Source organism: Andrena cerasifolii, chromosome 11 (assembly GCF_050908995.1).
Source record: "Andrena cerasifolii isolate SP2316 chromosome 11, iyAndCera1_principal, whole genome shotgun sequence".
NCBI lineage: Eukaryota > Metazoa > Arthropoda > Insecta > Hymenoptera > Andrenidae > Andrena > Andrena cerasifolii.
This window is the reverse complement of record NC_135128.1, coordinates 4268822-4281621: the sequence shown is the minus strand read 5'-3', so window position 1 is coordinate 4281621 and position 12800 is coordinate 4268822. Positions and strand designations below refer to the sequence as shown.

The window sequence follows — 12800 nt, the reverse complement described above, 5'->3', positions numbered from 1 at the left end:
ATTTTTTAACATTCCATCCCCAAGGGGGTGAAAAGGGGCGAAGTGTATTTTCACGGATTTCTTAATATCTCTTAGGCCCGATTGATGTCAACTTGGATTTTACTTATAAAGGTTACCCACACAAATGCCTAAAGACCAATCTCAGGATTTTGCCCTAATTAATCCCTAAGGGGGTGAAACGGGGTAAAATGTATTTTCACGAATTCCTCAAACTCTTTTAGGCCCGATGAGATATCAACTAGGTTTTTATTTCGAAAGATTACCCACATAAATGCCTAAAAACCAATTTCAGGATTTTGCCCTAATCAACCCCTAAGAGAGTGGTGAAAAGGGGTGAATTGAGTTTTTGCTGAGTCCTTAATATATCTTAGGCCCGAAGCGAAGCGCGGGGGTATTTTGCTAGTAGATACACACATATATATAGAATAAAGACGTAAAAGAAAATTTAATGAACCAGGAACAAACTTATAACTTAAGACTTAATGACTATATATATATATATATATATATATATATTTCAGTGCAATTTTTTTAACTTTGTGAAACGTTAGATATTATTAGTGGATTTTTCTAAAATGGCGAAAATCTTTGATTCTACAATATTTAAAAATCGATTATTCAGGGTTAAGTCATTAAAGTAAATTATTTCCGAATACATCAGGAAACATACACATATTTGGTAAGATGTGAGACACACTTCTTCATTTAATTTAAAACGTGAAATAATAAAAACGACAGGAAATGTCGCGAAGCAGTTATTTAAAAGCCTATGATTATCGCGGCAATTGCGAGTATGGTGCGCCACGATAGGTCGCAGGAGCAATTACTGCTGTTGTAATGGTGTTTATTCAATTACCTTCTTAAGAGAAGATCTATGAAACTCTCTGGACCGCTTACAATATATAAAAGATGAATTCTGCAATGAAATGCCGGCGAATACATGCGGTACTCGAACCGAGCCCTTGGCCACTTATTTCCACCGTGGTACTATTTCGCAAGCGAGAAGCGCTCGCTCGGTCGCCGCCTGGCGGTCGCGTCGCGAACTACTATTATTTAAAAATCATTATTTAAAAAAAATAAAAACGTTAGAACCTTCCTCTCGCCAAGGCGAACAAAGTGATGTAACGCAGTTCTGGATACAGTTCATATTTACTGAGAAACCGCATTTCAAAGTATGCAACTTGAATTTTATATAATAGTATATATTAACATTTATGCGATGCTTAAATTCAACCTAGCATGTCAATGAAATGTCCTGCCACGTATTATTATACATGAATTATAATTTATATAAATAAATACACAAAATAAACAAAACTTATATAAATAAATAAATTACAGTATCAATATGTGTATTTAGCGATAAGAGCGCATTCATCGCTTGAAAAACTCACTGCGCAATGTGCATGCTCAACAGATCTCCACATGTTTGGGCGGTCAGTTGACAGTTGACCAGATCCAAATGGTTGTCTGCACGGGAGACTTGACAGACGATATTCTTTTTTTTGCCGCACTAAATATTTTGTGATATTTTTTAAAAATAACATACAATTACTTGACAGTGAGTATGCACATTACTATTGCATAAGCAGTAGAATTATTGGTGTACTTGAATGATATACTTTACCATTTCGGAAGAAACTTTCCGAACTTCTAACTACAAGAAAGTCCAGTACTTATAGAACACATGTACCTTATATAATGTCTTGACTAGGATTCATAAATATTTAGCACTATAATTACTTATTTCCTTTCGACGTTATTTGAATATTTTCGACATACTGTAAACGTTGTATTTGAGGTTATATTAACATAATTCCAACTTATACAGTGAAATTTAGTACACAACGAAGAGATATCCACTTAATTTTCATCCTGCTTTAGAAATTCTTTTTTTTTTTAATTCATAACCAAACTCTTGTTATTCAATTATATATGTAAGTGAGCTTTACACCTACACAGATGCCAAGCGTTAAAGATGAATCGGAGGCGGAAGGCGAAGAAATGTCACACGACAGTAACGATAGTAATCAAAGTTCTGCATCGTGCGACAGCAGTGCGGAACATAGCGACAGCGATGACTCTTCGGAAATGGATGAGGATGAATGCGAAAGGCGACGCAATGAATGCATGGAAAACCTAGTAGATTTAGAACGACAATTTACTTTGCTCAAGGAGCAGTAAGTAATCATCTTGTTGTTGTAAAATTTTGTAGGAAATAAGTATGCTTTCCTATGAGAAATTTACACAAAATTTCAGACTCTACCGTGAAAGGATTACTCAAGTAGACACAAAAGAAGGAGAAGTTCGGGTTGGAAAATCTGAGGAATATTTGGTGCCCCTGGAACGCTTGAAAGAGAATATGAAAACAAAAATGGAAGTAGCTGGGATATTAAGACAATATAGATTACAAAATATACAAAACAAATTCCTGGCTGAAGAGCAAGCCGCGCTGCAAAATTTTGAAAGCGAAAAGGAATTAATCTGGGATTGTATTCATAACGACTTACAGGAAAAGATTCGGAGACTAGAGGAAGATAGAAATAATGTTGATATTCATGCCGATTTGTGGCTAAATACAACTGGTAAAAGGCGCAGAAATCACACAGAAAGAAGAAGGGCTGTTTCTGTTGCTGGGCCTTATATAGTTTACATGCTTAGTGATGCGGATATTCTTGAAGATTGGGCATTAATAAAGAAAAGCCTGAGCAGCCGAAAAGCTGAAATAATATAATGTTAAGTGCAATAACGACCAAATTTGAATGATCTTAATGTATTGCTGTTTTATAAAAAATTAGATGATTGAACAATTTAACGGCGAACGGAACACTGATTTTGCGACATTGGCGCGTTTTGTACATTTATAGTACTTGTATAGGGTGCCTTTCGGTATACCACTTTGATCTCTAGAAAACCAGTTTGAATGATATTCAAATATGTGTGACTTATGGAGAAATTTCACAAAAATACAATATTTATGCCTTTAAGAAAACGATTTAGGAACTGATCGATATTAAGTGATTGTGGATAGAGCTATCGCAGTCCCAAGTTTAAGAATACAAGTTGTAGTCTATGTATGAAAATTACATATTTTCAAATCTAAAGATTAGTTTACGCAATTATCGCCTGTGAAATTAATCTCGATGAATTTATATATTACGGATTCTGTAAAATAAATTTCTTAAAATTGTTTAATGTTATAAGCAGTTTTAAATCTGTAGAAGCCTTCAATTCGAAATTTATTTACAAAACCATATTTAGAAAAAAATTCAATTAACTTTTAATGATGTTACATCATTACCCTTGTACAAATTGTATCATAATAATGAAATATGTATATTTCATATTTTTTAATAAACTCAACAAAAAACATTTGTAAATATGAATTTTATATTATATCCCTTGATACATAGATATTGATAATAACTTGTTAATTGCTACATTTATAATTATTATAAAAAGATGTATGTTTATAAATAAAATTGCTGCAGATTGCTGAACCACACTGTTGAGTGCCAATAATAAGAATGTTTTTATGTTTATCCTTAAGGTGCAATTTCATGGTGGCGCTCGACGCTCGTTTTGAGCGTCAAAACCAGTCACGTGATCGGTCCACGTGACTTTCTGCATCAAACCGAGTTTAGCTTTTCCGCTAGACGCTCGTTCACTCTGACTTGCTCTGATTCGCTCGTTCATTGGTTGAGTGTCGGTCACGTGATTGATTTTGACGCTCAAAACGGGCGTCAACGCTGAAAGTCCCGTGGACCGATCACGTGACTGGTTTTAACGCTCAAAACGAGCGTCGAGCGTCAGCGTGAAATCGCACCTTTAGTGTGGGGAACACACGGTAGCAGGGTTGCCAGATCTGTGGCATTCAGCCGGAGTCTCAGGATTTGAACCGTTGTCTCCGGCCTTAGGCAGGCACAATAAAAATCTCCGGTAGAATAGAGAATATTAGCGAATTCGGCAGGCACGCACTTGCACTGGTGTAGAATGCCATACAAAATTAAAAACTATTAAAATCTGTAATAAATTCTAATATTTATAATACTTTTATTATTATTATTACTCCTTTATAAGAAGCCATTATTATAATGAATTTTAGATGTCTGTTTTCTTATTGGCCCTTTTTTTCTCTCACTCCCCCTCCCTCCTTCTCCCGACTGCAATCCTCAACGAAATTGCAATCTGCGGCAAAAGATCAGGCTTGATCTGACAACCTTGCACGGTAGAGTGCGTGTCCCGATTACGGCGCTTTGACGCCGACTTGCTCATGAAGGAATTAATTACTGACTTCTCTTACTTTAATTTTGCTTGGTGAAAATTTATATGGGTTTTCTGAACCTTTCTCTTTATTAAGGCATTTTTTCGGGTTAAAATTGTTATTTTTCATATTTTCTTAATTGAAATAAAAAAACATGTTTTTGTCCCAATTACGGTGCCCTGAAAAGTGCGTTGTCCGTATTACGATGCCCTTTTTGAATAACATTCCCGCGGTTAAGTTATGTGTTCGAACTTTGAACTGTTCAAAACACTTTTTTCTCTATGAGAGGTGTTTGTATGTAATTTTAATATTACCTTTTCATTACAGAAGCAAAATATGCGAATATAAATTTCTGTTCACCCGTTCTGAGAAACGAAAGTAAGGTTAGGTTTAGCGGTTACAGAAGGAGCCAGTAGTGGGCACCGAGGGGCACTGTAATAGCAAAGAGGAGATATATCCCTGCGCGGAACGAGTTTACTGTTAAGTGGAATGCAGATTAGTAAATGTATACAATCGCTAAATTAACGCTTTGACTGTAACATATACATATTACACAGAAACCATAAATATATTGATAATATATCCGAATAATATAAATTGTTTCAACCATATGCATATACTTATTACAATTAATTTGCAATATTATTTCTTACCATCGTTACTGATACACATGTCTGTGCACATGTAGTAAGTAGATGTGGCCGATTCCGCCAATAACAAATATACGTGTGCCCTGTCTTTACGAGTGTGCACCAATCGGTGACAAAAACTAATCGTCATAGCGGCGGTTTGCACCGCCTGCCAGGAGCCTTCTTTTCGCGCAGTAATAGTACTTGACCAGTATTTGAGATAGAATTACTCATCAATGACCAACATTAAATATTTGCAATTATAATAAAAATTCCCAGGTTTTCGTGATTAACGTAACAATATTTCGCAAGCTACAGCGTTTGCGAATTAATAACTGTTATTAAAGAGCATAGATAACACAAAACAGAGATAGTAGATCGTACTGAAGCTCATAAACAGCCGGCGACAGAAATACTAGGGATTACGTAACTTTCATTATTTAATCGCCCGAAAACTCAGCGTTATTATATTCGATAAGCCGTTTAAGAACCTTCCTTGAAATCTTATAGAGATACATATTTACATCTGCAATCGATGATCTAGAACGAACAACTCAGTTCCGTCGCGTCTGCGATTACACTTGCACGTGAGGTGTGCAGAATCGATAGAAGAGCGCTCGCGAAAGCTCATGATTCGGGGTCAACTGTAGGACAGAAGCAGAACAGAACAGATTCATTCTTCTTCGAACATTGCAAGAGGATCGTCGCGCGTTTCGTTGGGTGAGCAAATTTCCTTTATGTTCCGTTCGATGTATAAGAAATCGCCTCTCCAAGATCCTCTTCCTGTTACAGAAAATATTAAAATCCATAAGTTTTGCGAATTAATTTTTACCTGGCAATAGCGGAAAATGCTCGTAATACGTGCCGCGTGTGCTACGTGCCGAAATTATACCGCAAGGTTATTACTCCTAAGATTTCGAACGTATCTCAATCAGTTTTCAAGATTCTGAGTCCCTTTAAATCGAAGGAAAACTTGATTTTCTTTCGAATTCTTACGTTCGCTCCAGTGACCTTGACAAGGTCGAACACTACATTGTCCAAAAATTAACTGCAAATAGCGGTGTTTCGATTTTCTGGCAAATCTTTGAAATGTCTAAATTCGTTGGCATTTTAATATTGATGCTTAAGGTTAAGTAGAGGCAGAATTTATTTTTAGACCCTTGGATTAATTGTGGCTGCATAATTTTGAGAGATTCGAATAATCCCTTCTCAACAATTAAGGATATCTCGTCATTGCAATTTATATCTGTTTTAGGCTTTCAATCTCTAAGTATAGCACGTTTAATTATTGTGATTCTGAGAACATGACGATCCAAAGCATCAAGGCTCGTCAAATCTATGACTCTCGTGGTAATCCCACTGTAGAGGTAAGATCATGTTAAATGTATCAATATGTGTAATTATCTTTTAAGTGTATAATATTTAGCATATAATGAATAATGCTATATGCATAATCTGTTACTTTTTAACTCCTTGCCACTATGTAAGAAGTCTTCTTCTAGTAAATAATGGAACATATTTCTATGACTGTACATGATGTAATACCTTCGTTACAGGTGGATCTTGTGACCGAAAATGGACTCTTCAGAGCCGCGGTACCCTCAGGTGCTTCCACTGGTATTTACGAAGCTTTGGAGCTTCGAGACAATGATAAATCTATGTATCATGGAAAGTCTGTCTTTAAAGCTGTAGACAATATTAATAAAATCATTACACCTGAATTGTTGAAGGTATGCAATATGAATAATTTGTAAATTTAATTTACAAATTATCCATTTCATTCACACAGTAATTTATGGATAATCAATGATAAAAAAAATATTTGTTATTCAGGCAAACTTGGAAGTCACACAGCAATCCGAGATCGATGATTTTCTGTTGAAACTCGATGGCACACCAAACAAGTCGAAGCTTGGTGCGAATGCACTGTTGGGTGTTTCATTGGCAGTTTGTAAAGCAGGTGCTGCTAAAAAGGGAATGCCATTGTATAAGTAAGCAAATATAGATATTTATAATTCTTTTGCATGAATAATAATTGATCTAGCTGTTTTATACAAGGTGTCCCAAAAATGTCGCTGGTCCTTGAGAGGGGTGACTCGGGGGTGATTTGAAACAACTTTTTCCTTAGCGAAAATCTTCTCTGAGGCTTCGTTAACCCTTTCGCTATGAGCGCCGGATATATCCGGCGTCACGGAACGACCTGCCAATCCTAGTAACGAAAGGGTTAACGAGATATTAACAAAAAAAACCGACCAATCAGAACGCGAGATCGCCGGTCGAGCTCCCGCGGTAGGTGTGGCTTCGCGCTGCGCTTGCGCTATGAACAAGCCAGTCGGCATGCATCGAAGGAAATTGCGTAGAATAGCAAATGAAGAAGATGTAACAAATAAAATGCAACGACAAAGAGTTCAATTTACGTCGTTTTCATTTGCTATTCTACGCAATTTCCTTCTATGCATGCCGATTTGCTTCTTCGTAGTACAAGCGCAGCGCGAAGCCACGCTACCGCGGAGCTCGGCCGGCAGATTCGCGCTCTGATTGGCGTTTTTTTTTTTGTTAATATCTCTGTAATGAAGCCTCGGAAAACATTTTCACTAAGGAACAAGTTGTTTCAAATCACCCCACGAGTCGGCCCTTTCAAGGACATGCAATATTTTTGGAACACCCTGTATATTTCTCAGTGAAATAGCGATAGATATATGTGTATTAATATTCACTATCGATTATAAGTTTGTTGGTTCGTCGTACAGTAATCAATTATATAAATTATTTTCTAATTACAGACATATCGCAGAGATATCAGGAAATGACAAAATAATCCTACCAGTTCCAGCTTTCAATGTTATCAATGGTGGCTCGCATGCTGGAAACAAATTGGCAATGCAGGAGTTCATGATCCTACCAACAGGTGCTAGCAGCTTCACGGAAGCAATGAAAATGGGTAGCGAGGTTTACCACCATTTGAAGGCTGGTATTAAGAAGAAGTACGGTCTTGACGCCACTGCAGTCGGTGACGAGGGTGGTTTTGCTCCCAACATTTTGGCGAACAATGAAGCTTTGAACACAATCGTAGACGCCATCAAAGTAAGAATCCCGCAATTATGTTCCTTCCTGTTCAATTCCGTGTATAAATTACTTTGGATCGGTAATATCTAGCATGTTCTTATGCGTGTATTATTTATTACTTCAAATTTAGGCCGCTGGTTATGAAGGAAAAGTTAAAATTGGTATGGATATCGCTGCATCCGAATTTCATAAGAACGGAAAATACGATTTGGATTTCAAAAATGAGAAATCTGATCCCAGTACGTACTTGGAGCCAACAGCTTTGAAGAATTTGTATTTAGAGTTTGTTAAAAACTATCCGATTGTTTCCATTGAGGATCCCTTTGACCAGGATGACTGGGATTCGTGGACGGCCATAACTGCTGCTACGCCTATTCAGATAGTGGGTGATGATCTTACTGTTACGAATCCTACAAGGTAAAGCTTCAATTGCTAACAATTACTAATATTAATACTCAGGACCGGCTTTAGGGGGGGGGGGGGGGCATGCAGGGCGACCGCCGCTAAATCTGTAGGGGCGCGGCTGTATGCGTTTATTCATTTATATCCGTTCTGCTGATTGATTCTCGTACCCTTGGAGGGGCGCCATGATAATCTTGCCCGGGGTGCCAAATATACTAAAGCCGCCCCTGTTAATACTATCATTCCTAGTAGCATTTATTGTCGGCATATTGATGGCCAACTAATTCCGAACTTGGGGATACTGCGGGCCGATCAGAAATGCTACTAGGGATGACTTCTTTTATTATTAATATCACTTTCGTAAAGTAGCATATTATAAATTAAAAAGTTTAATGACTTCACTTTTTCTTATTTCTTGCCATTACTTCTTTTTTTCTATTAATATTTAATTTATAAATTCAGTCGGTCTGTTTTAAGGTAATCAACTGCCGTAATATGCTTTATATTCGTAATATTAACACACGGTATATTCATATCTTAATGCAGGATTCAAACAGCTATCGACAAGAAGGCTTGCAATGCTCTGCTGTTGAAAGTCAACCAAATAGGTACCGTCACGGAATCGATTAAGGCTCACAAACTTGCCAAGAGCGCTGGTTGGGGTACCATGGTGTCTCATCGTTCTGGGGAGACAGAAGACACATTTATAGCCGATCTAGTCGTTGGACTTTCGACCGGTCAAATTAAGACTGGCGCACCTTGCCGTTCAGAGCGCTTGGCCAAGTACAATCAAATACTTCGCATCGAAGAAGAATTGGGTGCGGCTGCCAAGTTCGCTGGCGAAAAATTCCGTAATCCTCAAGCTTAAGTCATTCTACCTGTTCATATCAACGCGAGACTATAGTTGTTATATTTACTATATATTATAAATCGAACCTATACTTCTGCGACAGTCGAAACTGAGCTGATGGAATATAGTGTCTAATGGCTTTGCTGTAATCGTAGCGTAATGGATTATGGAAGTTTGTTAAATTATTGAAATAGAATCAGATACAAAGTGTAAGATATAGGAACTTGGCATGAAATGTAACCAAAAGATTAATATACACAATAAAATTGTGTTCGTCAACATTTAATCGTTTAGTAAAATAATTATTATTTACTGATGTTTCGAGTAAAGAGCACAACAACGGGCAGTTTTCCAGTGTATCAAAGAAAGTATCTATCATCGAGATACATCAATTTGTGTAATATTCTATTTTCACTTTCGTTTTCATATGTATTGTGAATGTTTGGATCCTGTTCGGTACTTTATTGAGGTAGGTCTGATTTCGTAATTAAAAATACAAAAATATAACAGAGCCTACTGTTTGCCAAACTAGAAGCACAAATAATAAATTATAGACAAACAATAGGGATGGTTACTAAATGTTATATGTATGATTGTCACGCATAGTAATACAGACAGTAACTTTAATTAGGAATTACCGTTAGCCTGAAGGTTAATACGTATTTATATCATGGACCTAAGAATTAAATGGACGGAGCACAAAGTCTCAACATTGACGAGGGGGGCCGAGCCAGTCGATCGGGAGGAGAGAGTCGTGGTGGATCTGGATGGTTTGTGAGTGGCGGAGTAGTACGCATGCGACGCGCTTTATTTGAAACGGAATGCTTATATAGGGTGTATTCAAATATCCTTGTATGATAAAAATATACATATGCCATACATATATATGTATACTTATATATTACTTATATATATATGTACTTACATATGAGCCCCTCAATTGATGAGTGGCATAAGTTTTACCAAGTCTTAAGAAACCAAAATATAATGTTGCAATTACGCATTAACGTTTCAGATTCAACGACAAACTTAACCATAAAAAAATATAAAAGAGGCAATGCCTTTTACCGATGATTTGTCACTTTCATCAACCAATCACCGATCGTCCACCACCACATGCGCAGTATCATACACCCCCTTACTGACACGATCTTAGGCCCTGCAGCTTTGTGCCCCGTCCATTTAATTCTCAGGTCCATGATTTATATGAATTCGTAAAAAGAAATACAAATCCCGTTGTCATAATGGCGTTGTCAAGGTCATATTTGTAAGGGGAAACTAATAAATAAAATTATAATCTAATATAAATATTAATAAAATTGTCATTTCGTGCAATGCCGTTGTTATCAAACAAACTTTTATTCCGTTTGAAATAAAATTAAATACATTTACAGTGCTGTCTCCGTAACTGATACATTTCGTGATTCCATGAATGATAATCCGCCATCCCCACTGCTTCTTCTATAGTTGCCGCGGCGAGTGCGAGAGACTGAAAACGAGTGAGAGGGCACCGTAATTTATGGCTTGTCGCTGTCACCTGCCCTCCCGAGTGTTGTTCAGAACAACTTATTTCAATCCCCCTTACGCACTGCGGCAGAGAATAAAGACAAGCCGAATAGAATACTCGATTCGAAAGTTGATTCTGGTCGGTACCGAGCCATTTTCACTTTGGGAGACTGAACTGTAGTTTTATAAAAAAAGTTACTAAAATTATTTCATATTTTCATAACATCTAGCTACGGTACTGCTCTCGCCCCCCACCGTGCCTGACCTGCTTAAAGCCGGGTCCACATTTGTCACCGCACCTTGGTCTGTTACCGGGTTACTTTATTTAGTGGTAACGAGGTTCCTTGCAGGACTCGTTTTTTAATCTGTTTATTGTTACTCGCAACGTTACTTATCGCGCTCCAGTTGTCTGCAGACTGTAGAAGTGGAAACATGGATTTAAAAGTGGCTGCAGCAGTCTACGTTTATATTCACCATTGGTTAGACTTAGAAAATAAGAAAAAGAAATCGCGAAGGTGGTGGCAAACACAATTATATGCTACAAGAAATGTTTGTAGTGGTGCAACGTTATTATCGGACCTAACATATCATACAATTAGCGGACAATATAAAAACTTTACTAGAATTTCACCAATCAAAGCACAGATGAAATTATGTTTGCGTTTTGTGCGGAGGGTAACGAATCTCGATACCCGAAGACGTCCAAACTTGTTCAAGAGGTAACGTGCAGCTTCCTTTGCCGCGAGTCATTTTACCGACATTTATCGGCACGGCCGAACCAAGTAACGAGTCACAGTATTCAGTAACAGATCGTCGTCTACATTAGTTACTTACCATGACCCGTTGGCAGAGGTGGGTATATATGTAACTTACAGCGCGTCGTAAATGCATTTATGACATGTCGTAAATGTATGTATAATATGTTGTTTTTGTATTAGTTGTTGAATTTTTAATACCCCATCTTGTGGTTCATCTTTCCTTATAGAATTAACAAGTTCATTATATTGTGCATCCAAAATTGTTGTTGACAGCGTTTTCCTTGTAGGAGGTTTATATGTTGATTGTTCAATTCATTAAGAAATCTTTTAAAATATTCTGATTCGCCTGCGCTAAAAGGGACATTACATCCAGGAAAGAAATTTGCTAGTAATTGATCAATTTATGACATGTGTCGTGTATAAAATAAAAAATTTGCGTCTTTACCTACCTCTACCCGATGGCTATGTAGGTAACACCGTGTTACAGATCGCGCATTATAACTTTGCCTGCGAGCGGCCATTGAATAGGCCGTGCGTGCTAGAGAGTCTGACCGTTGGCGTTCTTTTAATTCGTTCCAAAAAACATGAGATCGCACACGGACGAATATCATACAAGGTACACAACAGGTAGCGTGATACTCACGCGTACTTATGCGATCGTAATGTTTTTCGAATCGAATTAAAAGGACGCTGACGGTCGGAGTTATAATGCGTGATCTGTACTAACACGTTGCCGGGAAGTGGGTTCCTGCAAACTATTCGTGTCTCGTAGTGAAGGGGGAGCACTTACGGCCCGAACCCACTTTCTGGCAACGTGACGTCGCGGTAACAGAGTAAGGTTTGTTTGTTTTCCTGTGTTTTAAGCAGGATGGCGGCGTTTCAAGCTTATTTTTGCTTATATTGCCCAACGAACTATAGTCCCATTTTTTTGTTCCCTCCTCTCTCCTTCGGGTCCCAGTAGCAGCGCGCCGGGAGAAAAAGGTGGTCACCCATCTTTCCCCAGTACACCGCTCCGTGATGCTTAACTTCGGTGATCTAACGAGAACAGGTTTTCCATCACGGCTACGGCCGCTGGTTAACAGAGCAAGGTGCGGTAACAAATGTGGATGCGGTCTAATGCGCACCGGCAGTAGTCTTAAGGCCGTCGCGCATTTTGACGAAGTGCGCTGGAGCGAAGCGAATCGAATCGAAGAAATTAATAATAATTAATTAATTGTCGCTGCGTCCCGGTCATCAATTGTTTATAAACTTTTCTCTTTGTATCACCGCGCTTCGCCAAAATACGCGACGACCTTTAATGTTCTTAACAATAATTCTCTCGCGTT

General features: G+C 37.9%; 2 protein-coding genes and 1 long non-coding RNA gene across 3 annotated transcripts; all 3 read left to right on the top strand.

The window, feature by feature from the left end:
• The first annotated feature begins 1395 nt into the window (after positions 1-1395).
• On the top strand, positions 1396-3360 carry Brms1 (breast cancer metastasis-suppressor 1-like protein). Its single transcript, XM_076822948.1, has 3 exons — positions 1396-1561; positions 1963-2180; positions 2260-3360. Exons 2-3 carry the CDS (start codon positions 1963-1965, stop codon positions 2732-2734), a joined length of 693 nt encoding a protein of 230 aa, XP_076679063.1. The 5' UTR covers positions 1396-1561; the 3' UTR covers positions 2735-3360.
• A 1989-nt stretch (positions 3361-5349) lies between these two features.
• On the top strand, positions 5350-9497 carry Eno (alpha-enolase). The gene is made up of 7 exons (XM_076822799.1): positions 5350-5613; positions 6149-6260; positions 6450-6623; positions 6727-6884; positions 7677-7977; positions 8090-8376; positions 8908-9497. The coding sequence occupies exons 2-7, from the start codon at positions 6198-6200 to the stop codon at positions 9227-9229; spliced, it is 1305 nt and encodes a 434-aa protein (XP_076678914.1). The 5' UTR covers positions 5350-5613; positions 6149-6197; the 3' UTR covers positions 9230-9497.
• Positions 9498-12202: 2705 nt separating this feature from the next.
• On the top strand, positions 12203-12758 carry LOC143374600 (uncharacterized). Its single transcript, XR_013086700.1, has 2 exons — positions 12203-12313; positions 12564-12758. It is a non-coding gene; the product is annotated as an uncharacterized LOC143374600 (long non-coding RNA).
• The last annotated feature ends 42 nt before the right edge of the window (positions 12759-12800 follow it).